We start from the raw sequence: 26,073 nt of genomic DNA, 5'->3' as shown, positions 1-26,073 counted from the left end.
ACTTTGGGGAAATTTCTCTGAGGCAAGTGAGGCTTTTGTTTCTCTCTAGGGGTAGCTAGCTCTCAGGCTGTGAAGAGGCGTCTAGGGAGAGTTAGGTACGCTCCACGGCTGCCTATAGTGTGTGTGATAGGATCAGGTTTGCGGTCAGTAAAGTTCCCACGTCCCCAGAGCTTGTCCTATATTTCTGGTTTACCTATCAGGTCATTCCAAGTGTTCCTAACCACCAGCACCATAACAAATACGTGCATAACAAAACATGTGCAAATAACAAACTAAAGCTGCACTCTGCAATGCTGTAGTATGCAACATTGAATATATGACATTGGAATTGCATTATTTCTATTAGAAAATACGGTAAGTTAAAATGAACATATTTAGCACATAAATTGGCCAATTCATGTGTGCCCCACAGCCAACAACAAAGCGACCTTCTTTGCTGGGAACCTAACCTAATATGATATGACTAAGCACTCCACCCATCAGCTGATGGCGGTTTTTGTATTACTGAGTGATTCTACCTATCCATATAGTTATAGGCTTTCAGCCTGGGAGAGATATCATATTAGGTTAGTTTCCCAGCAAAGAAGGTCGCCTCGTCATTGGCTGTTGGGCACACATGAATTGACCAATTTATGCTTTGGGTATCTCCATTTTAACTTAAATCCATTCAAAATGGATATTAAAATTAACCCCTTTATCACCTCCATAGACATAATATCCACCCATAACAATCATAGACAGGTATGGATAATAGAAATGCGTGAATAGATTCAAAACTAATAGGATTAGTCACAAATTTCACAATTGTTTCTGATGATTTGGACAAATCAAATCGAAATTGAATATTTCAAGTGTGACAGTCGTTTTTATTTTTGTTTCATAAATCAACAGTGTACCTGAAAATAAGACGCTTTGTAATACAGTATGTCTTATCAGAGAAATCTGCTCCTTTCTCCTAGTGGAAAGATGATTACTTCACAAAATCAGTTTTCAATGAATGCAGACTTTCCCATTACTGAGATAGGAGGTGACAGTTGGTGTTTTTAAAATTCTATAGTGGGCGGAGCTAGTGGAACACAAGGACATTCCACCCCAAGTTCTCCTGAAACTACAGTTACAGTTTAAAAATTCGTTCATGTCTGATCTTAATATTAAAGGGAACCTGACACTAGATTAACCCTGCCTGAACCAGCACGAGTCAGATACTGGTTGAGCCTGGTATGTTTCACTCTGAAATGCCAACTGGGTCCCCGGCAGCTTCTTCATGCCCCTGTCCTTTGACTTACCAGTGTCTCCCTATTCACACAGGTTTTTGCTATTTAATCTCAGAGCAGCATGATGTAGGGGCTGACACCCTGATTCCAGTGATGTGCTACTTACTGGGCTGTGTATTGCTGTTTCAATAAAATAAGTGTTTTATCAGCAGGAGATTATCATTACAGGACTAGGTGTCTCATGTCTTCTAGCCCAATCATGCCCCCTGAACTGATATACTGTACATTGTACACAGAAAGCTGCCAATCAGTGATGTGGGCGGGGCTATACGCAGATCAGCATTCCGAGCTGTGCTAGATCTGCAGTAGAGGAAACTCTGACTATCACAGCTGCTGCACCCAGTAAACTAAGAGATTCATCATTGGAATCGAGGGTCTCAGCCCATACATCATGCTGCTGTCAGATTACATAGCAAAAACATTTTTATTTTGTTGTCTGGTGGAATTCGTTGCCATTTTTTGCATTAAATATCTCAAAAAAGCGCATGCGGTTCGTGAATTTTGGTCTTTTTTATAATGAGCCTTTTTTGTAACTTTTTGCAAGAAGTCACTGCGGAAGGGTGGGACAAGTAGGGGACAAAAATACATTTGCAGAAAAGTTTTGACAAATAATGAATCAGGCGAAAACATTTGGAAAATCGGAAACTCTGCCCACAGTGGCGATCTAAGAAAGAGAAACATGTGAACAACACATAAAAAAAAACTTTAAAAAAGGCTGAAATTAAAGAATTAAAGGGAAAAAAAGCAGCCAATTAAAAAAATTAAAAACTAGAGAAAAAAAGGTACAAATACATAAATATGGATTTAAGAAAAAAAACAAAACATTATTTTCCATTGATCCGTTTGATGAGTTTCTCGCATTTTTCACTCCCACACCCAATGACTTACGCAGTCCTGTGGATTCCATCCGTGACGCCGTGTTCACAGTGTCTCCAAACAGACAGTAACGCGGCATGGTGAGGCCAACGACTCCGGCTACACAAGGCCCTGGATGGGAGGACAAAGGCAGAACAATTATACTTCATTTCCCTCTATTTTTCTGGATCCACTGTTCGGATTTCCAGTAGTCACTGCTCTGATGTCAGACTGAGGAGAACTTCCTACCTGAGTGTAAACCTATCCGGATCCTGACCGGAATGTCTGGCATGTGTCTCATCTGGAAGCTGCCTACAGAGCTGAGGATATCCAGAGACATGTTGGCTATTTCGGCGGCGTGCTTGTTTCCATTCCGCTTTGGAAGCCCCGAGGCCACCATGTAGGCATCACCGATGGTCTCCACCTGCAAGGAGATGTAACTTATGTAAATAGGGGGTCTCCCACTCTGGAACTCTGTTTTTTTTCTAATTGGAATCAAGTACCACCACATCTCTCCTCTAGTGGCCGACGTAGGACAATTGTGCACTTGCTGCAGTTTCTCTTGGCCAATATCAACCACCAAGGACTTCCTAGGATGATCAACTGATCACCACTGGATTTTTATTATTCTGTTTTCCACGCACTAGACAAGGGAGTAACTTAAAAGGGTATTACCTTCCACAAGCTTTGTAAGCACTGTATGATCCATGCTAATGGGGTATTTAATATATCTGTTCTTGGGATATCTCAGGGGTCCCAGTGGTGGAATGCCCACCAATCAGCAAGTTGGATGGGTGATAATTTGCTATTTTGCCAAATTTTGATTCCAGCTCCGGTTTCCTGTCTAATGATGGAGCAACCCAAATTCACACACGAGAAACCACAAATGCTGCTTTCTATGAGGCTTCAGTGCTGCCTTGGAGATTTCTCAACTCTTTTAGGAACTGAGATTTCCTTTTTTTTTAGGAGACCCCTGAGACAATTGGTGAGTGTTAGAGAAGAACAAACTGATACATAATTATACGGCTAATGTGAAACTAGTCATGAAGTTCTCAAAAATTTCAGATTCTTGTGAATTTGAAATTTTTGGAATTCAGTTTGCACCAATCTGGCAAAATAGTGTCCGGCTGGGAAGAGGCAAAAATAATAAAATATATTATACTCATTATTCCTTACTCCACCTCTGCTGCCGCCCCCACACTGGTCTTTGGTTCTTCTCTTTAGGTGTTGAGACGGCAAATTGGCCTCATATGGTCATGACGTCTCACGTGACAATTCAGGCGGGTATCTGATCTCATTCGGTCATGTGAGAGGTGATGTTCGCCAATGGCTGCCGCAGAGCCAGCGTAAATTGAGTTTATTACACTTCATCATTATTTTTCTAACCAAATTTACCAAAACTGGTGAAAACAAATTTGGTCAGTTTCACACATCTCCATCAATGCATCAGCTTGGGTTCACAATCCATATATGGAGTAGAATGCATGGACTGACCATTGATCTGCTGACCCAAATGTAGAACTTGAAGGCTACAAGTTGAAGTCGTGACCTCCATAGTAAGTCCGGTCCATATACGGAGCATTCAATATGGCTGAACCCAACATTTTGACAATTTGTTTTGGGCCCTTGGTTGAGGAACAGAATTTTAAAACCAAAAGATTTCCAGAAATTCTAAAGAAATACTAGAAATAGGGAACCCTGCTTCCGCTATGCCATGCAGGTCTATAGAAAGCTGGGCATTGTAAAGGCTGCCATTACTGGTCACCACCCTTCACTTACCTTATATACATCGTGATTTCCCAGAACGGCATCAAATAATGTATAAAGGTCGTTCAAAAGGTCAACCACCTCGATGGGTTCACTAAGGGCCGAGATGGTGGTAAATCCGACAATGTCGCTGAAGTAGATCGTAACTTGATCGAAATATTCTGGCTCAACCGTGGCGCCGGTTTTAAGAGCTTCAGCAACAGACCTTAAAGACATAAATGGAAGGTGAGCTGGAAAATACCAGGGGTTTTAGAGGGAAACTTGTTTTATTAATAGGTATTTATAATTTTCACTCAGTAAATGCCCCTAAGGTCAATCAATGGCACTTACTATGTGTGATGATCATTAAATAAAGTTCCCAAACTTTGTAATAAAAGTTTCAGCTTGTTGTCAGTGAATAACAATATTCTTTGTTGCGTCCAGAGACTGAAAACAAGTAAGGATTTGTCCCATACAGTCCTCATTCCCAGGCAATCCTCTAATTCCAGAATTATACAATGTAACAACCTCCAAACAGGATGCAGATTTGTGCTGAAGTTTGTAAGTCATGGAGGACATTCTATATCAGGGGTAAGTCTATATAAATAATAAATAATAATAATAATGATAGTAATAATAATAATAATGATAAATAAGTCCTTTACTCTGCTTTCCCCCCCCCCCCCCGGCAGATTCCCAGGGACCGCAGTGCTCAGTCCAGCTGCCAGGGCCATTTTTAGAGAAGGTGGGGCCCTGGGCAAAAGTTTAAAGTTCGGCCCCAAATGCTCACATATTCCACATCACACAAACATTTCGGTGGTATTGACATGCGCTGAGTTCAGGCTGTTAAACGAGTGTGATCCACAATAATGAAGTCTTTCAACGCTTGTTCCCGAGTTACACTGGTTGAGGAAGAATGATGAGGACCCCCCCACTCCCCTTATAATGCAGCCCCCCCTCCACACACAGTATAATGCAGCCCCCTCCACAAACAATATAGTGAATTTTCCCACACACACACAGTATAGTACAGCTCCCTCACACACAGCATAATGTAGCCCCCCACACACAGTAAAATGCATTCCCCCTTCCACACACACAAAATAGTGCAGCTCCCATTCACACACACAATATCCCCACACTCAGTATAGTGCATCCCCACACACACACAGTATAATGCAGCCCTCCTCCACACCTAGTATAGTGCAGATTCCTCACACACAGTATAGTGCAGCTCCCCCAGCACACAGTATAGTGCAGCTCCCCCAACACACAGTATAGTGCAGCTCCCCCAACACACAGTAAAGTGCAGTGCCTCCAACACACAGTATAATGTAGCTCCCCACACACACAGTATAATGCAGCTCCCCCAACACACAGTACAGTGCAGCTCCCCAACACATAGTATAGTGCAGCTCCCCAACACATAGTACAGTGCAACTCCCTCCAACACACAGTAAAGTGCAGCTCCCCCAGAACACGCAGTATAGTGCAGCTCCCCAAATCACAGTATAGTGCAGCTCCCTACAACACACAGTATAGTGCAGCTTCCCCAACTCACGATATAGTGCAGCTCCCCAACACAAAGTATAGTGCAGCTCCCTAACTTAAAGTATGGTGCAGCTCCCTGACACACAGTATAGTGCAGATCCCTACAACACACAGTATAGTGCAGCTTCCCCAACACACAATATAGTGCAGCTTCCCAACACAAAGTATAGTGCAGCTCCCTAACACAAAGTATAGTGCAGCTCCCCCAACACACAGTATAGTGAAGCTCTCCCAACACACAGTATAGTGCAGCTCCCCCAACACAGTGTAATGCAGCCCCCACACACAGTATAATGCAGCCGCCCTCCACACACACAGTATAGTGCAGCTCCACTCCACACAGTATAGTGCAACTTCTGCACACACAGGATATTGCAGCTCCTCAACACATAGTATAGTGCAGCTCCCCCAAAACACAGTACAGTGCAACTCCCTCCAACACACAGTACAGTGCAGCTCCCCCAGAACACACAGTACAGTGCAGATCCTCAACACACAGTATAGTGCAGCTCCCCGCAACACACAGTATAGTGCAGCTTCCTTAACACACGATATAGTGCAGCTCCCCAACACAAAGTATAGTGCAGCTCCCTAATGCAAAGTATAGTGTAGCTCCGCAACACACAGTATAGTGCAGCTCTCCTAACTCACAGTATAGTGCAACTCCCCCAACACAGTATAATGCAGCCCCCCATACACACAGTATAATGCAGCTGCCCTCCACACACACAGTATACTGCAGCTCCCCTCCACACACAGTATAGTGCAGCTTCCCCAACACATAGTATAGTGCAGCTCCCCCTTCCCCAACACACAGTATAGTGCAGCTCCCCAGCACAAAGTATAGCGCAGCTGTCCAATATACAGTAATATACAGCCCCCCCCACACAGTATAATGAAGACCCCCACTCACAGTGTAGTGCAGTACCCCCACACAGTATAATGCAGCCCCCACACATTATAATGCAGCCCCCATCCACACACAGTATAATGCAGCCCCCACACACAGTCTAATGCTTCCCCCACACACAATATCATGCAGCCCCCCTCCACACACAGTATAATGCAGCCCTCTCCACACAACTCCACATACAGTATAGTGCATCTCCCCACACACACAGTATTGTGCAGCCTCCCTCCTCACACACAGTATAGTGCAGCTCCCCTCCACACACAGAATAGTGCTGCTCCCCCCAGACACAGTACAGTGCACATCCTCAACACAGTATAGTGCAGTTATCCCACAGCACACAGTACAGTGCAGTCCCCCACACACAGTATAATGCAGCTCCCTCCCAACACACAGAATAGTGCAGGCAAGCACTCACACACATACCCAAACAACAATGCATACACACACTCACATATTACCCCTCCTCCATGTTCCCCGCACTGCTCCAGGCTCTGCTCCGGTCTCATCAACTCCAATGCTGGCACAGCGCGGCGCACGATCAAGTGATGTCATCGCACACCCACTGAGTCACAAGCAGAGGGGGAGAGATGGGAGAGGGAGCATCATCTGATGCTCTCTCCTCCATCACTGCTTTCAACTGTATCAGCGTCTATGATGCCGATAAGTTGAATGAGCGATGGGGGTGGCACCGGGCCCCATAGTGACCACGTGGTGTGCTGCTAACAGCGGCATGCCACTGGCTGGGGACCCCTGGAGGAGTGGAGGCTCTAGGCAGCTACCTGATCTGCCTGCCCCTAATGCTGGCCCTGACGGCAGCTGCATTTTGCTGACTACCAACCCTTTAATTGCTCCTTCCACTGCAAGCACGCGCATGCAATGAAGGATTATTCTCTGACAAAGGCCAATGCCAGGATGTACTTTGTGGATGGAGTCAGCGGCGCATGCAATGAAAGATTATTTCCTGACCCAGGCCAGTGCCAGCGTCAGAATGTACTTTGTAGGAGGAGTCAGCGTGTACTGCACTCCAGTCCCTCCAATGAGAATAGCAGTGGCAGCCCCAGCTCTTCCTGTGATGTATATACCCCAGGGTCTCCTGCAATGTATCCTTTGATGTATATGCTTCAGCCCCAGTGTCCCTGTGATGTATATGCCCTCAGTGTCTCCTGCGTATATAGAGGAGTCTTAGTGTCTCTTATGTGATGTACTGTATGTAGAGTAATTTTAGTTTCTCTTATGTATATACAGCAGTCTCAGTGTCTCCTATGTGAAGTATATACAGCAGTTTCAGAGTATCCTACGTAATGTATATACTGCAGTTTCAGTGTCTCCTATGTGATGTATGTACAGCACCCTCAATGTCTCATATGTGATGTATGCACAGCAGTCTCAGTGTATCCTATGTAATGTATATAGCACTGTCTCGGTGTCTCCTATCTGATGTATATAGAGCAGTCTCAGTGTCTCCTATGTGATGTATATAGAGCAGTATCAGTGTCTCCTATGTGATGTATATACTGCAGTCTTGTTATTTCTTAATGGTATACAGTACAGAGTGAATATGGAGGAAGAAGACGTGTTGTGTGCCATGGAGAAGAGAAGAAGAGGCCTGAGGGAGCTGCAGGGAGGACCAGATGGGGTTGGGCGAGGTTTTCAGGCTCTAGATGTAAAAAGGAATTGTCCCATTCACTGAAAGCAAGAAGAGATCTAACATTTATCACCTCTGCAGTTGCTCCTGTTACCCTACAGCAAAGGGGCCCCTTCTTTCTAAGGGCCCTAGAGCTGCATTATGGTCTGCCTCTATGATATGTACGCCTTATGTCTAGTACTTTGCCCCTCATTATTAGCTGGCCGTGGGAGGGGGCGACTAATCGACAACCATTACAGGTGTAGCAATTGGATATTTAGGGGCCACAATGGCGCGACGTCTACTCACGGAGGCAGCATTTGTGAGAGAAGTTTTTCAGTTTTCTGTTTTTCCACCTCCAGCTCTTCTGTTCTCTCTCGGATCAAATCTTCTAAATTACTGGAGTATTGCTCCAGCATCCTCAGCATGGAGTCAATGATGTTGGTTTTCTTCCCTTTGTTTATGTTCTTAAACTGAAAGAAAAGAAAAATGTCAGACGTTCATTACAGAATAAGGACTATCCCGCCACATAGTGCATCATATAGTGCACACGATGCATCCACTTGGTGCAACTCTGAAGCCCTGTCCACATTTTAGACTAATAAATGACATTAATACATTAATAAATCTGATGTCTCAAGGTCACAATTCAGCAAAAAATAATAAAACAAAGTAAAGCTTTATAAGAGGAGAAATAACGGAGAGAGAGGAGACTGTGTTTCCATTACAGAAAAGTTGGTGAAGTGTTCTGATGAAGCACGCTGTCTCTAAGCCAGAAATTATAATAATTTTTGCACATTTTTTGTTATTAAAACATACCCGTATTTTGGGGGACAGTTCTGAATAAGCTGTCAGATGTATACATGACAAATAGCAATATTCCTGGCTAATATATGACTTGTATCTTGCATTTTTAACAAGTTTTCCCTCTGCATGCTCTCTCTCTAATTTTAAGTTGTCTCTGAGCTAGTGGGTGAAGACCAACTGCTATAATGTTCCTCATACACAGCACACACTGAGGGATTCCTGCTATTTTGTCTCTATGTAGCACATGTTCAGAAGCAGCAGCAGCATGGAGGGTATTCTACAGCAGTAGTGAACAGTGTAGCTGTGAATCCAGCCCTTGGGTGAGACAAACACATGCAAGAAAGTCGAAGAAGCAGGAATACATATTATACAGCAGCACACAACAGTATAGTTGACAATACTGGGTTGAGATAAATATATACTAGAAAGCAACAGCAATATGGAGCACAATATACTGTAGTGCTGAGCAGCATAGCTGTGAATCAAGCTATGGGGTAAAACGAACACCTATTAAGCAGCAGCGGCAGCATGGATGGACCACAATATGCAGCAATACTGAGCAGCGTAGCACTTGCTAGAAAGAAGCATTAAAAACATTATACAGCAGAACTGTGAATTGTGCTCTGGTGTAAATCAAAACACTTACTATAAAGCAATACTGAGGACATTATACATCAGTACTGAGAAGTGTATCTGTGAATCCATCTCTGGGGTTATACGAAACACTTACTAGAGAGCAATATTTGGGACATTATAAAGCAGTATTGTGAATTGAGCTTTGGGGTCATATAAAGAAGCAACTAAAAAGCAACAATGAGGACATCATAGATCAGTATTGAGAAATGTAGATGTGAATTCAGCCTCCTCCCATGTCCATAGAAACACATTAAACAACTGTAATCAGTTGTATCTCAGTAAATCAATCTTGTTGATGGATTTTAGCATTTTTTTTACAATGAATTATGAGATCGGGTGGGGAGGAGAGAGGTGACTCCAACACGGAAAAAGAAAAAGTTTCTTATGTTCCCTTGTACTATTGATTTATGCAAAACAACGCATCATTTATGTGTCTTATTATCTATGTCTTCTAATATTGCATTGTCATGTGAGTGTTGCAGAGACAAGATAGAATTTTTTCTAGCTACTCATATGATAAAGCTGCTGCTGATGATGATGTATGAATAATGGTTTGTCTCAACATAGTTCTCTAGAAACATGACCGTTACATCTGGAATATATATAGTTAAATAAAGCAGAGTGAGGTCTGAACTGAATCTCCCCCCTGCCTAGTACAATTTTCAAGTATAGCATTGTGTTAGCTTGCAAGACCACTTTAAGACCAGCAGGTGGCGATACAAATCTAATTTACCGCCATCCTGATAACTCCGAGATCTGATTTGCTGATGGTTTAAATTTATGATAGATGAGTATCTCTTACATATCAAGGTTTTAATGCTGAATTAATGGATCCAGTGATAACTGCCCCTCTCTTTTTACAGAACTATACAAAATACAGAGCCGTATTACCTCTCCATTGTCTTGTACAGTAATGTACAGTGACATGTAAAAGTTTGGGCACTCTAGGTCAAAATTGCTGTTATTGTGAACAGTTAAGCAAGTTGAAGGTGAAATGATCTCTAAAAGGCCTAACGTTACAGATGACACATTTCCGTTATATTTTAGGCAAAAAATATATATATTTCTATCTTTTACATTTAAAAAAAAAATGAAATGGGCCGATGCAAAAGTTTGGGCACCCTGCATGGTCAGTAGAAAGTACTGCCCCTTTTAGAAAGTATCACAGATGGTAAATGCTTTTTGTAGCCAGACAAGAGTCTTTCCATTCTTGTTTGAGTGATTTTCCTCCATACTTCCTTGGAGAATTCCTCCAATTCTGTGAGATTCCACACAGATTTTCAATGATTCTCAGATCAGAGGACTGCGAGGGCTATTCTAAAACCTTCATCTTGCACCTTTTGAGGTCATCTATTGTGGATTGTGACGTGTGCTTAGGATTATTTTCCATTTGCGAAAGCCATCCTCTTCCTCTTTTCAACTTAAGCTTTTTACAGAGGGTGTTATATTTGCATCAAGAATTTGTTGAATTCATTCTTCCCTCTAGCCATGAAATATTCTCCGTGCCATTGGCTGCAACACAACCCCAAAGCATGATTGATCCTGCACACATACCTTTGATCATCGTGGCCAAAGAGTTCTATTTTAACCACATCGGCCCACAGGACTTGTTTCCAAAATGCACCAGGCTTGTTTAGATGTTCTTTTGCAAAATTCTGACACTGAATTTTATGGTGAGGATGCAGAAGAGGTTCCCAATCCAAGCAAAACCTGGTCTGGATCATGACAAAGGCCATATTTGTGCAGGTGTCTCTGAACAGTAGAACTAGGTACCCAAAGGTCTATCTAGGTTTTCTGGCACCCGGGGCAAGAATTCATTTTGCCCCCCCCCCCTCCCCCTCCTAAGGACATATGCGATTTGCACACTTAGTCATGTACCGACGAGCTCCCTAATGCTCTCAATGTTCAGTGAAAAACTGAGAGAAGCAGAAGAGAAGCTCGTTGTCACAGGACCACAAGTATGAAAGTCACATGTGAGTGAAGTGTCCATGTGATGACTACTGGAACCTGCAGAGCTGAATACTGACATTGCAGGCTTCTGAATTCTCACAACTCATGCACTGCACACTTTTAGGATTCTCCCTTGCCGGTGGACAGTCATGTCAGCACAAGCATGTGATTTGGTTCTGGTCGTTGCAGTAATGTTATTCTCCCACCAGGGGGAGTGATGTTACGTCTGAAGGCAATGAAGGAGATCACTTTACCAGGTATCACAAACAACACAACACACTTCACACTCCAGTCCACCAGGGGGAGCTATGCTCCTATTTATTAGGGCACTCCTCACGATTAGGTAAAACTGGTCGTCTGGATAGGAAGTTAGGCAGAAGCGAGCTGGGCTTCACCAAGTGAGCTGCTATCTGAGCTCCACTCAGGTAGTGGGTCCCTGACAGGGGTGGATCCTGTCAGAGGCCTAGACAGAAGGCCACGGAGCTGCGCCTGCTCGACATGCGGCAGCATCCTAAGAAAGAGACACGAACAGCGAATTGTATTGTAGAGAGTGAGAAACGAAGTCATAGCAAAAGGAGAGGAAAACCAGAAGGAGTTCTGCCCTGCACAGGCTGCCTCCTTTCTGAGGCACAGGATCCGGTAGCCAGAACACCGAGGGAGTCATTGTCTCCAAGCCTGGCTCCAGAGACCGGCAGGACAGCTAATTCCATATTAGTTGCCCGACCCATACCCAGGAGGCATGGTGGCAACTTGTGGGGGCCGGGGCGTGCTAGAGTCCCTGGAAAAAGCCTCAGGCCACCAGTTATACGGGTTTGTCCTATCCTTACCATCAGGGGGACAGAGAGCGAGACATAACATCTAGAACATCTACAACAGTTGTGAGGACCTTACCGAGAAGCTCAGCAGGGAGGTACTACAACACCCAGGTGCTAGAGGAAGGCTATTGAATTCCACCTGGATAAGGGGACTCTGGATTTGCCTTCGGACCGGCCGGACTCTGCCTGCCCTGTGGTCTGTACCCTGGACTGTGGATACTGAAGCCTTCAGTAAAGGTAAAGAGACTGCAACCCTGTGTCCTCGTTATTCACTGCGCCTTACATCATCCACCATCACCATCCACCACTGGGAAGCCCTGGGGACACACTTCACCTGTGGGAAGGTATACCATCTAGGTGCCACAACATCACCCCGGCGGACCCCTCACAACAGCGTCGGTCACCCTGGCCGAATACCACAGGTGGCGTCACGAACATTAAAGACCTTTCCCCCATTTACAACGGACGTCCATAGGGCCACGGACCGGGTCAGCCACCGTGACATCCCCCTTTGAGGACGGAAAGACCCGGTACCGAGTACCCCATAGCCCTACTGAGGGCGCTCCATATACCTCTGGCCACATTCCAACTAGATGTGCCCGGCCTCACTCAGTTCATTTTCATTGAGTGAGGCCACACATGTCTAGTCAGCATGTGACCACATGTATGTAAATCGCCAGCACGAGAGAATCCTGACAGCGTGCAGTGCACACTGTGAGAATTCAGAAGTCTGCTGTCACATAGAATGACTGCAGACTCATTACAAACCTGGACATCCCCTTTAATGCTCCTAACAAAAATAAAAACACGAGAGTTAGCATCACAAATAACATTTATATTCAGGTACCTTATAGATGACGTCGTCTCTGGAGCCGTTCTCCTTCATTTCTTCATCTTGTCCAGGCCCCATGATCAGTTTTCTCATCCACAGCCGTCTCTGCAGACTTCCGTCTTCTCCACTGTTTTGCAGAAAATCTCAACATGATACCCGTAAAGATACAAGTGTCATTATAATGCTCCTGAATAAAATATTGCCCCTCAGTATATTGTCTGCACAAAATATGACCCCCACACTGTCCCTCTTATGGTATATGCTCTTCACACAGACCTCTCCTTCCCATACCGGCCCCCTCTTCACACTGTCCTCTCACACTATGTCCCCCCTATAGGGCCCAGTATTTATACTGTACTCTCTCATCACACTCCCCGTCCTTGGTATACTGTCCCCTCCTGGCTGTGCCCTTACACTGTCCCTCCATGCTACGCCCCCACTACTCATTTTCTATTCTGTGCCCACTCACTTTTCTCCCCCCATACTGTCTCCTCACACTATTTCCCTCCCTCCTCATACTGTCTCCTCTCACATCCCCCCTGTTCACCATACTGTCTCCTCATATATTCACCCTGTCACTTTCTATACTGCCTGCTCACCTGACTCCCCATATTGTGTCTGCACGCATCCCATCACCCTCAATCCCTGTACTCTGTCCACATACATTTTTCACATACATTTTTCCTTATATATGCCCCCCATTCCCCTGTACTCTTTTCTCGTACATGCCCACATTCCCCATACTGTTTCCTCATACATGCCCCCCATGACCCCGTACTGTTTCCTCATACATGCCCCCCATCTCCCGCTTTGCGATTTATTTTGTGTCCTTACATCACCACATTCCCACTACAAATCTCCCCCACACACAATAAATCCCTCCATCCCCACTCCAATTCTACCCACACACAATAAATCCCCCCATCCCTACTCCAATTCTACCCACACACATTAAGCATCCCCATCCCCACTAAAATTTTCCCCACACATAATAAATCCCCCCATCCCCACTCAAATTCTCCCCTCCCCCGTGGACTTAATCTTCGGTGTCTTCAGCTCCATTAGAGCACTTACCACCAGTGTTTGCCTTTGCAGCGTGGGTGAGTGACATCAGCAGTGTGATCACATGATCTGATCACGCTGCTGGCATCGCTCTGACCCGGCAGTCAGAGCCTCAATTGGACTCGCTTCTGTAAGATGCGAGTACAATTGATCCCTGGGAGCCGGCGAGGTGCAGCTTCTCTGTGCCGGCTGTCAGGTTGACACTGAGACACTGCGGACGCTGCATTAGGAGGCCCAACTGCAACCCCCTGCCAGGTGCGCCGGGGCCCAAGCTGCCCCCCCTTAGACACGCCTCTGAATGTACCACTCCAGAGTCTGATAAATCTCTCTGAAGGTCTTTTTCTGAAATTTTGCTTGGTCATCTAGACCTTATCTTGACCTCCGTTGTTCCTGTTTCTTAATCATTTTCTGAACTGAGGAAACGGAAACTTGAAAACACTTTCCTATCTTCTTATAGCCTTCTCCAACTTTGTGGGCCTCCACCATTTTCATTTTCAGAGACATAGGCAGCTGCTTAGAAGAACCCATGGCTGCTGTTTTTTGGCGCACGTTTAGAGGAGGATGGGCGTCATAGAAAATATTAAGAGCCATAATACAGCTCCAGTGAGGGAGCATTCACCCCCCCTCTATTCCCTTACACAGAATTGCAGTAGGAGAAAGAACTTACGATCTACAACCCTCCCTGAAGTAGAATTACACAGCTGACATATGGGAGGTGAAGACATTAGTGGTAGCTAAGAACCACACTCCTGAAAGTCATGAGCTACCAAAAAACAGGCGTTCAATCGGCCTGTATAAAAACAATTAGTGGTGGCAGCGAGTAGATATTGAGTTCCCGTAGAGTTAACAGTGACTGTTCCTTGGGTATATATATCTCATGCTATGGAATCGGAGGTGTAAATACCATACACTCGCTGTTTTACAATAATCAGCCTATGCATGGTAACAGCACATACATGGAAAGCCCAACAAACAGGCAGTGACTGTCACACAGCCGCGACACATGCATTTGCGGAGCCAATCAGGTGATCAGCCGGTAGAGATCCAGGAAGCCGGGTTTCCTCTGCAGCCTATTTGGTAAGCGCTATAGCTTGCCGAATAAGCAGGGACCTGAGCAAATTTGCTCAGCTCTACTGTACAGCGCCACCTCTCATTTGTCTATCAGTCTAAAATGGAATGGATGAGGTGGAAATAAACTAAAACTTGTTCTATCCCCAACCTGATCGAAGATCTCATCGAACGTTGGCCTCCTTTCCGCTAATTCACTCCAACATTGTTTCATGAGCAGAATACATTCCAGAGGGGCTTGGTCAGGGGCCACAGTTGGACGACACAGAGGGGGAGGCTTCTTTACCTTCTTGATTATTTCTGAAAATGTAAAATAGAGTCATGATATACAGTATTTTTCTTCAAGTTTTCTAAACATCTCTACTAGCCATACCCATCTCATGGTTTATATGATCTCTGTGATGCTAGTCACTACTCATGGTCAAGTTGTGAGGCTTGATAGTCAGATACCAAGAGAGCTCATCATAAACAAAAGGGTAAGACAAAAGGTATAGTCAAGTCACGGTCTGATGTCAGGATTCCTGGAAGGTAGCGGATCAAAACAGAGGGGCTAGGCAAACGCATGGTCAGGGGCAAGGTCAAAGGTCGGGTAACAATAGATCAGAGACTGAGAACAGGAACACAAGGCACGCAGACAACACCGAGCATAAGCTACAACTGGTAGTAATTAGAGGCAGAGAGCCAGCTAAATAGCCAGGTAATCAGTTCAAACAGAAGACACATACAGGAAACTGCACGGCTGAGCTGTCCATCACCATACTGACAGATCAGCACGCCACTGCCCTAGATAGGAGAAATTGTGACAACCTCTGCTTTACAAAAAAAAGGTTTACGTTGCTATTTTCTGACACCTGTAACTATTTTAGTGGTTCCTGCACTTTTAATACCTTATCAGGGGTCGGTTGTATGGCAGTACCCACATGTGTTGAATGGTGACCACCTTCACAAAGACTCCTAAATATACACAGAGTGCATTATACAAGATGAGCTAGAAGAAGAGATGTAATACTGCACTGTTCTGTAAGGAGGTATTGTGTCAGAGTATTACCCTCAGCTGAGAGTCCCGACATGCAGTATGGCGGACCCCGTACAACCACTTCTTGCAGTATGATAGCAAAGCTGAATACATCCCCTTTGAAGGTTCCTCTCCTGGCCAGGTTTTGATCTCGAAGCAGCTCTGGAGCCGTCCAAAACAATTCTGCATGAGAGAATGTCATCACATAGATAAGCTCCTCCCATGAGGAGTTGATGTCATAGTCTTTTCATTAGAATGGGGTGTAATTTAATTATGCTTTTTGGTGCAGATGTCATGGTAAGGTCCTAGTGTCAACAGGAAGGGGAATGCATAGAGGCCAGGATTATAACTCAAGATCGATAGAATGGAGGGCAGAAACACTAACAGTGACCCCCAAGTTATGAGATTTTTTTGTTTGCCCATTGCAGAAATGAAAAGGGGACCCCTTATTAAAAGAATTGTTCATATCACTGTGTAACAGAACCCCTTTTACAGTCGGGAAAAAAGTATTGAGTCAGCCACCAATTTTGCAAGTTCTCCCACTTAAAAAGATGAGCGAAGCCTGTAATTGACATCATAGGTAGACCACAACTGTGAAAGTCAAAATTAGAAAACAAATCCAGAAAATCACCTTGTCTGATTTGACAGGATTTATTTTGCAAATTATGGTGTAAAATAAGTATTTGGTCATTAATAAAAGTTCATCTCAATATTTTGTTATATATCCTTTGATTGCAATGACAATGGTCAAACGTTTTCTGTAAGTCTTCACAAGGTTGGCACACACTGTTGTTGGTATGTTGGCCCATTCCTCCATCCAGATCTCCTCTAGAGCAGTGATGTTTGGGGCCTGTCGCTGGGCAACACGGACTATCAACTCCCTCCAAAGGTTTTCTATTGGGGTTGAGATCTGGAGACTGGCTAGGCCACTCCAGGACCTTCATATGATTCTTACGAAGCCACTCCTTCATTGCCTTGGCCGTGTGCTTGGGATCATCATGCTAAAAGACCCATACACATTTCATCTTCAATGCCCTTGATGATGGAAGGAGGTTTGCACTCAAAATCCCATGATGCATGGCCCCATTCTTTCTTTTATGTACACGGATCAGCCGTCCTGGTCAATTTACAGTGAAACAGCCCCAAAGCATGATGTTGCCACCCCCATGCTTCACAGTAGGTATGGTGTTCTTTGGATGCAACTCAGCATTCGGTCTCCTCCAAATATGGCGAGTTTTGTTTCTGCCAAACAGTTCTACTTTGGTTTCATCAGACCATATGACATTCTCCCAATACTCTTCTGGATAATCCAAATGCTCTCTAGCAAACTTCAGACGGGCCCAGACATGCACTGGCTTAAGCAGTGGGACACGTCTGACACTGCAGGATCTGAGTCCCTGGCGGTGTAGTGTGTTATTGATGGTAGCCTTTGTTATGGTGGTCCCAGCCCTATGCAGGTCATTCACTAGGTCCTCCTGTGTGGTTCTGGGATTTTTGCTCTCTCATGTTTTTAAGTGGGAGAACCTGCACAATTGGTGCTGACTAAATACTTTTTTCCCCACTGTGTATTCTTTCTATCCTCTTAGACTGCAGTCCTCAGAGAGGAAAAGTCTCTCAGCTCACTCAACACAAATGGTTGGATAACTGAAAAAGATCGGCTTCTTTATGTTCCTATAGCAAATGACAGTATTTACACCCCCAGTGCCTCGCTCTTGAACAAACCCTTGGGTCCTTCTGCTTTGAATAAAAGATGAGCAAAGGACAGGTGCATTTAAATGAACGCACCCTATGAATGGCATAAAAATAATGTAAAACACCCCCAAGGAAATGAATGAAAATATAAAAAAATTCCAAAAACAGAGAGCAGAAATCAGGTTGCAGATGAAAGCAATGTTACGTTATCCTCTCCATCCTCACCTCCAGGGGGTGCGGGGCATCGGGGAGCCTTTTGGTTCTCTACAATTTCATTATAACCATAGTCGGTGATCTTCAGGACGAATCTTCCATCCACAACACAATTCCGTGACTTCAGCCGTCCATGTGGGAAGTCTCTGTGGTGTAAATATCTCATTCCCTATGATAAGCAAAAAAAATATTCAATTAATCTAAAAATCTAAATGGCCGATCATTTCTACAGAAGACTCCAGTGCTGAGCATTCGACACCTCTACATCCACCGCCAAGCGTTAGACTTGTTGGGCCTTTATACCTCCTAAATATGTGGCTGTATTCTGTATTGCTATTTTGTGGACTTGACTGGTGCTAAATTTTTTTTTTCTCAATAGTAATTTTTCAAACCTTTTCTCATTTTATCATCTCAGTCAGACACATCTGCGTCGTACAAACCTTGATCAAATCTAAAACAAGCGATGATTTGAACATCCAGTCCAGCTTGACGTCTTCGTTCTTCAGTAGATCCTCCAGGCTTCCTCTGGAACAATGTTCAGTCACGATGGCGAAAATGCCACAGTCGGAAAAAAAGCCCAGGAAGGGATTCACATTTTCGTTCCTCAAATCTTTCATCTGCAAAACACAAAGAGGAACAGTCAACTATAAATAGGGCCTGATTTATGGTATGTTTTTTTAAAATCAAAACAGTGTTAACTAAATCCTTTATGTCATTTTTATGTACTATTACTATTTGCTTACATACCAGTACATGATGCCTGTAAAGAAGAATACTATTGAGGTTTTCAAAATGAAAAAATTCCCTTATATACACACAAGGCCCGATTCTTTTTTGAACTTTTGCCTTTTTTGTTGCATTTTAAGTCTTTTCAGCTGTTTTTTGTTTGTACCATATTCATCTTTGTATTTTTAGCCATTCCTATTTTAAAGTCACTTTTTGAGTAATATATGTAGCTAATATTAAAGAAGAGAGAAAGAGGATTTAAAAAGATCTAAACAAATTAGAACTGTGGGTAACTAACAGAATGGTATTTAACAGGGAGAAATGCAAAGTCTTAAATCTGGGCAAGAAAAATGAAAAAAGCATACACTGAATGGGAGGAATAGGACTAAGTAACAGCACGTGAGAAAAAGACTTGGGTAAACTACGAGAAAGAAGCATATTATAAATGCAAGCACCATACAGTACATTGGCTAAATAAAACTGCAATTCCCTAAAAAACAATGCTAGATAGTGCTGCCAAAAGCATAATTATAGACTGTATAGTTCCTAAGTGACAGTGCCTCGCACTGAAACAATAATGTCCGCTATATAGTGACCAAATAATACCTCCACACATAAAGTAATCTAATAATACAGCTATGTGTTATATCAATAAAACTGTTATACAAATGAAAGCTGATTTCTAAAAGTCACAAGCTCCAGAATGCCAGCTGCAGTGGTGACTGATGCACAGGTTGAATACCCGTTAGGGCATTCCTGACTTTGATACTAGAACCATAGGGCGCTATTAAAGAACACTGGTGTACTCATCTTACCTTGCGCAATGTGCTGGTTGTACTCTGCCGCAGCTCGTGGTACGCACCTGGCTCAAATTTCTTTAGCCAAACCCAATCTCCCTGCAAAGTAATAGAACATCATAAACTAGTAACTGTAAAGGAATGAAGTAATATACTGTATGCATTAAAAGAAAAGAATTACAATTGAGACAGGATTTGAAACTCAGGATCAGTAATGTAATGTATGTACACAGTGACTGCACCAGCAGAATAGAGAGTGCAGCTCTGGGGTATAATACAGGATGTAACTCAGGATCAGTAATGTAATGTATGTACACAGTGACTGCACCAGCAGAATAGTGAGTGCAGCTCTGGGGTATAATACAGGATGTAACTCAGGATCAGTAATGTATGTACACAGTGACTGCATCAGCAGAATAGTGAGTGCAGCTCTGGGGTATAATACAGGATGTAACTCAGGATCAGTAATGTAATGTATGTACACAGTGACTGCACCAGCAGAATAGAGAGTGCAGCTCTGGAGTATAATACAGGATGTAACTCAGGATCAGTAATGTAATGTATGTACACAGTGACTGCACCAGCAGAATAGTGAGTGCAGCTCTGGAGGGTAATACAGGATGTAACTCAGGATCAGTAATGTAATGTATGTACACAGTGACTGCATCAGCAGAATAGTGAGTGCAGCTCTGGAGTATAATACAGGGTGTAACTCAGGATCAGTAATGTAATGTATGTACACAGTGACTGCATCAGCAGAATAGTGAGTGCAGCTCTGGAGTATAATACAGGAGGTAACTCAGGATCAGTAATGTAATGTATGTACACAGTGACTGCACCAGCAGAATAGTGAGTGCAGCTCTGGGGTATAATACAGGGTGTAACTCAGGATCAGTAATGTAATGTATGTACACAGTGACTGCATCAGCAGAATAGTGAGTGCAGCTCTGGGGTATAATACAGGACGTAACTCAGGATCAGTAATGTAATGTATGTACACAGTGACTGCACCAGCAGAATAGTGAGTGCAGCTCTGGGGTATAATACAGGATGTAACTCAGGATCAGTAATGTAATGTATGTACACAGTGACTGCATCAGCAGAATAGTGAGTGCAGCTCTGGAGTATAATACAGGGTGTAACTCAGGATCAGTAATGTAATGTATGTACACAGTGACTGCATCAGCAGAATAGTGAGTGCAGCTCTGGAGTATAATACAGGAGGTAACTCAGGATCAGTAATGTAATGTATGTACACAGTGACTGCACCAGCAGAATAGTGAGTGCAGCTCTGGGGTATAATACAGGGTGTAACTCAGGATCAGTAATGTAATGTATGTACACAGTGACTGCACCAGCAGAATAGTGAGTGCAGCTCTGGGGTATAATACAGGATGTAACTCAGGATCAGTAATGTAATGTATGTACACAGTGACTGCACCAGCAGAATAGTGAGTGCAGCTCTGGGGTATAATACAGGATGTAACTCAGGATCAGTAATGTAATGTATGTACACAGTGACTGCACCAGCAGAATAGTGAGTGCAGCTCTGGGGTATAATACAGGATGTAACTCAGGATCAGTAATGTAATGCATGTACACAGTGACTGCACCAGCAGAATAGTGAGTGCAGCTCTGGAGTATAATACAGGATGTAGCATGCGATCAGTAATGTAATGTATGTACACAGCGACTGCACCAGCAGAATAGTGAGTGCAGCTCTGGAGTATAATACAGGATGTAACTCAGGATCAGTAATGTAATGTATGTACACAGTGACTGCACCAGCAGAATAGTGAGTGCAGCTCTGGGGTATAATACAAGATGTAACTCAGGATCAGTAATGTAATGCATGTACACAGTGACTGCACCAGCAGAATAGTGAGTGCAGCTCTGGAGTATAATACAGGATGTAACTCAGGATCAGTAATGTAATGTATGTACACAGTGACTGCACCAGCAGAATAGTGAGTGCAGCTCTGGAGTATAATACAGGATGTAACCCAAGATTAGAGATGGGCGAACCTGAAAAGTAAAGTTTGGCATCCGTACCTAACACCTACTGTTCGGGCACGGACACCGAACACTGACTTCACCAGGAAGTCCATGTTATTGTTGAGGTTCGGTCCCCCCAATACCAGGTGTTTGTCTCGCTGTCATGTGCATGTCATGTCATCGCTTCTGATCGGCGGTAAAATTATCACCACCGTTCAAACAGCTGCGGTTCCAGAGCTGACAAAAGACAGCGTGAGCCTTCAGTTGTAATTGGAGGTATAAAGTTTATCTCCAGTCACTGGTGTCAGCTGATGGGGCTACTGCACCCTTCAGCCGACGTCTGCTGCCATTAATAAGAGTAAAAGCAGGAGCGACTGATGGAAGTATTCATTAGACGGCTCCTGTGCTGTAAATAAATAATTTTAAAGACACACTGGTGTGGGTTCCCCTGTATTTTTGATAACCAGCTAGGAAAAACTCACAGCTGGGGGCTGCAACCCTCAGCTGTCAGCTTCAGCAAGGCTGGTTATCAAGAATAAAGGGGTCCACACATTATTTAAATAAATAACTGACAACGAGCCTTGCTAAAGCAGACAGCTTTGGGCTGGTATTCTTAGGCTGATAAGGGGCCATAGATATTGCCCCCAGCTTAAAAATAGCAGCCCACAGGCACCCGGAAAAGGCACATTAGGTGCACCAATTGCCCTGCACTTCTCACTTTCCCTGTAGCAGTGGCAAGTGGGATTGATGTCACCTTTGTATTGTCCGATGACATCAAGCCCATGGCTTAGTAATCGAGAGGCGTCTATAAGACACCCCTCCATAACTAATCCTATAGTTATATGGTAAATAAACACACAGCCAGAATAAAGTAATTTCTTTGAAATAAAACAAAATACACTTTTACTTTTTTACTTAAAAATAACAAAGTTAAACTCACCTAACGCCTAATTCCACCAAAGCCCTCATCTCCTGTAATGAAATAAAAATAAAAAACAACAATATCTCTCAATATCCCACGACGTAATCCATGTCAAATGGAAAAACAGTTTTCAACCTGGACGGTGCCAAGATGCCACCATCCAGGCTGAGAACCACTGGTGAATGAGCTGCTGTGAGCGCAGCATCAATGAGCAGCAGTGATGTCATGGAGGTTACTGCTGGTCACTGAGGCTGTGTTCCCAGCCGGGCTCATGATCTGCGGTGACCTCGGTGAGATCCTCGCTAAATGAAAGAAAGTCTCACATTGCGAGTTCACCGAAGCTCACCAGGAGAAATTAATTGCGGTGAATTTGAAGTGCGCTGACAGCTGAGGGTTGCAGCCGCCAGTTGTGAGTTATCAAAACTACAGGAAACCCGTACTATTTTTTTTTATTATTTATTTAGCACGCAGGCGCCACTGATGAATACACATAGGGATTCCCAAACAAACAGGCAATCTCCACATGTGTCGAGGCTAACAGCAGCAAATCATGCATCCGCAGGAACTTGAACATATTATACGAGCACACCCAGATGATTGGATAACACCTGAGCATGCTCGGATAAGACGTTATCCGAACATGTTCCCTCATCACTGATATCTACACTATTTATTGTTGAATTTTATTTTGACAGAGATTATCCATCCATTCATCGACTTTTTCCGAGCAGTCAATTTGCCAAATAGTGAGCTAATAGACTGCTGGTGCTCGAAACAAAATCCTACTATCGGTAAAACCATCTTCTAATTAATGGGTGGTCCTTGCAATGTAGAAAAAAGGTTTTACTTCAATGGAAGTCCCTAATATTTAATGACAGTTCAATATTCAGACCAACAAAAGGTCTTTTTTATAACACATCTGTATCTAAGAAATTACGTTTCCAAATCTTGGGGGCACAAGCTGGAAACTGGCGCTTTGCTCCCCAAGGCACCTGTCATTAATTCTGAAATTCCCTAATACAAGTTTGTCTCTATAATTGGAATGTAAGCCCTCTTGCATCTTGAAGAGCTCACACTGAGCAAATAGAAACATAGAAAAGATTTGGTTGATACCTTTGTGATTTCTATACCTTTGATACCTGTGATTTGATACCTTTGTGATTGAGTACTTGCCCGCATCCTCCACCATTTACAGGCTTCCATTACTTTCATAAACATTTTAGGACTGCTGACTCTACTCCTCATCTCAAGTTGTGCTTGCACAGAAATGTTCAGACAATCACTGAGGCTCCATGACAGATGGTGAATGTTTCTTGCATATGGGAGGTTTTCCACCTGCTCTTGAGGCTGGGCAAGTGATGGTTTTGGAGGCTGTAGTAAGATTTGCCTATATTGTCATAGTGGTTCCAAAAAATTGACATGACCCCAATTCTAGCTGTATGAACACATATTTAGACAAGGCCAACCCAGAAAAGGTGTGAGAAAACCTGGTATCCCTGGTATTCACCCTTTAGTTCCCATCTCAACTTTGCAGCAAGATATCCCAAAACACCCTCAGTGTGGCCGCAGTTAGCAGCAACTGACTGATGTCCATGATAAAATCCATGAAATGTACATAGATTAGGACAGGTAGAGATCACTTAATGCTAAAGACTAGCAGTAGGCGGCAAACAAAACTCAACATCAAGGTACAAACCAGTTTGCAGAACAACTTGCAGAAACCTGATCAATAAAACCTTTCAGTGGATGTCCCCTTTCAGAAAATCCTAACGCCCGGGTGCAGTTTGTTATAATCAAATAAACCGAGCTTAATTCATTGTCTCGGGTTCACCGTTGAGTCTCCACCAATGCTCACAGAATCTGTTATTGACTACAGTGTTGACATCACATCGACAGCGCTGCAGCTAATTGTTGAGCTGCCTGTATAGCTGGAACTCGCCGCTCAGAGAGGCTGAGCTCACCGATTGGATGCAGCACCATCGATGTGACATCAGCACTGCAGACAATAACTGACAGTGGGAGCAGAGGTAGAGAATCAGCAATAGACTTGGGAACAGTGAGTAAAGCTCGTTTCTGTGAATTTTCTGAAAGGGGGCCATGCCTTTAATTTCGGTCGAAGAGGTTTTGAGGAAGGTTTCCCTAAGTATCTCGGATTAGTTGAGTATTAATTGAGGAACAATGGACTAGACTGAATGCCGAACGTGTAAAAGAACCTAGAGGAAGCAATAGTGCACACTCGTATAGGCGCTGGAAAAAGATAAAGACAGTAGGAGAACAGGGAACAGGAGGAGACCGCTGGTGGACTGGGGACTGGCGGTAAGACACCATGACACATAGAGGCCCCCAATATATCGATACTGACATATTGCAGAATATATCATTACAGAATTTTGTACCCAAACAACAGATTTTGGACAATATCTACAATAAAGAGGTGATGCATTTAGGAGTGTAGACAATTTGTGAAGGGGTCGATTTGAGTTGAAAGATTGAGAAGGACGTTGGACATCTTGACCCCGTAGGTCACTTCCAACGCTAACATTCTACGATTCTATGAGTTTTCCTTCAATTTACAGGTGTTGACTTTGCCCCTAGAATGAAATACACTTCTTCCATACTATGTAGGGATAAAATAAATAAAAACATAATTTTTAGCACCTCTTACCTCATACACAGCCACGTTGGAGTTTTCATGGGTGACCCCTGTGCTTCTGGTGGACAGTGAGCGTGCCATGGATTTCAGGCTTTTGCAGTCAGAAACACTTTTGGTGTCACTCAGATTGTCAATATTCAGCTTCTATAATAAAGCAAAATATTATATCAGGACATTTTCAATTAAGGCAGTTCTCTATCATATAAAAAACAATGGTAACTTTCTTACATAATGAGCATCAGATCCGTCTACGGGTCGTGCGTTATTGCAACTCAGCTCCATTCACTTCTATATAGCTGAGACACAACCTGTGGAGAGGGGGCGCTGCTTCTGGAAAAAAGCTGCCATGGTTTTCTAATTCTGGACAACCCTTTAAATTATTGATCAGGATTAGCATGGCACCCATGTAAAATCCTATGGCCTTGTAAAATCTATGGAATGGTCTGACTATATTAGTAAAAATTCCACCTTTTAAAATCGACATTAGATCGATTTGTACATTTTTGACCCTTTGCCATTAATATAAACACTTTATTATTATGACATACCTCTCCGTTAGGATCCATTAGGATTTAGTCCACATCCCGGGGGTTTATTATACCTCTCTACTTATGATACAAATACAGATGTAATTCCCATGTAATGCGGAAGGATATATGACCATTTTATAATCCGCCAATCCCTCCATGTAAATATCTCACAGACCTGGATCCGATCTGATTTGTGTATTTTATTCTATTATTTTTACATAGACAGTGATTGTAATGCTACTTTCTATCTATCATCGTTCTGTAACATATGATCAGCTACCAGCTATGTGCTAAGGTGGAAGAAATGGAAGAAGGCGGGAGAATGGAAGAAGGAGGAGAAGAAGAAGTGGCACTAGATGGACAAGTGAATGTGGAAGAATGAAGAAAACAAAAATGG

General features: G+C 43.5%; 1 protein-coding gene across 1 annotated transcript in view; it reads right to left on the bottom strand.

Annotated features, from left to right (window-relative positions):
• LOC143818604 (retinal guanylyl cyclase 2-like) overlaps positions 1 to 26,073 on the bottom strand; it is an 84,955-nt gene that overhangs the window by 23,916 nt on the left and 34,966 nt on the right. The window contains exons 6-15 of the mRNA XM_077299856.1: positions 25,159 to 25,290; positions 19,595 to 19,675; positions 18,494 to 18,670; positions 18,066 to 18,222; positions 16,182 to 16,331; positions 15,285 to 15,433; positions 8,273 to 8,436; positions 3,909 to 4,101; positions 2,379 to 2,553; positions 2,163 to 2,261 (exon numbers count right to left, since the gene is read on the bottom strand). Coding sequence (XP_077155971.1) covers positions 2,163 to 2,261; positions 2,379 to 2,553; positions 3,909 to 4,101; positions 8,273 to 8,436; positions 15,285 to 15,433; positions 16,182 to 16,331; positions 18,066 to 18,222; positions 18,494 to 18,670; positions 19,595 to 19,675; positions 25,159 to 25,290 — 1,477 coding nt within the window. The remainder of the gene's footprint in view (positions 1 to 2,162; positions 2,262 to 2,378; positions 2,554 to 3,908; positions 4,102 to 8,272; positions 8,437 to 15,284; positions 15,434 to 16,181; positions 16,332 to 18,065; positions 18,223 to 18,493; positions 18,671 to 19,594; positions 19,676 to 25,158; positions 25,291 to 26,073) is intronic.

The sequence above is a fragment of the Ranitomeya variabilis genome, chromosome 3 (assembly GCF_051348905.1).
Source record: "Ranitomeya variabilis isolate aRanVar5 chromosome 3, aRanVar5.hap1, whole genome shotgun sequence".
Lineage (NCBI taxonomy): Eukaryota > Metazoa > Chordata > Amphibia > Anura > Dendrobatidae > Ranitomeya > Ranitomeya variabilis.
The sequence above is the reverse complement of the archived record's forward strand: the minus strand, read 5'-3'. Positions and strand labels throughout refer to the sequence as shown.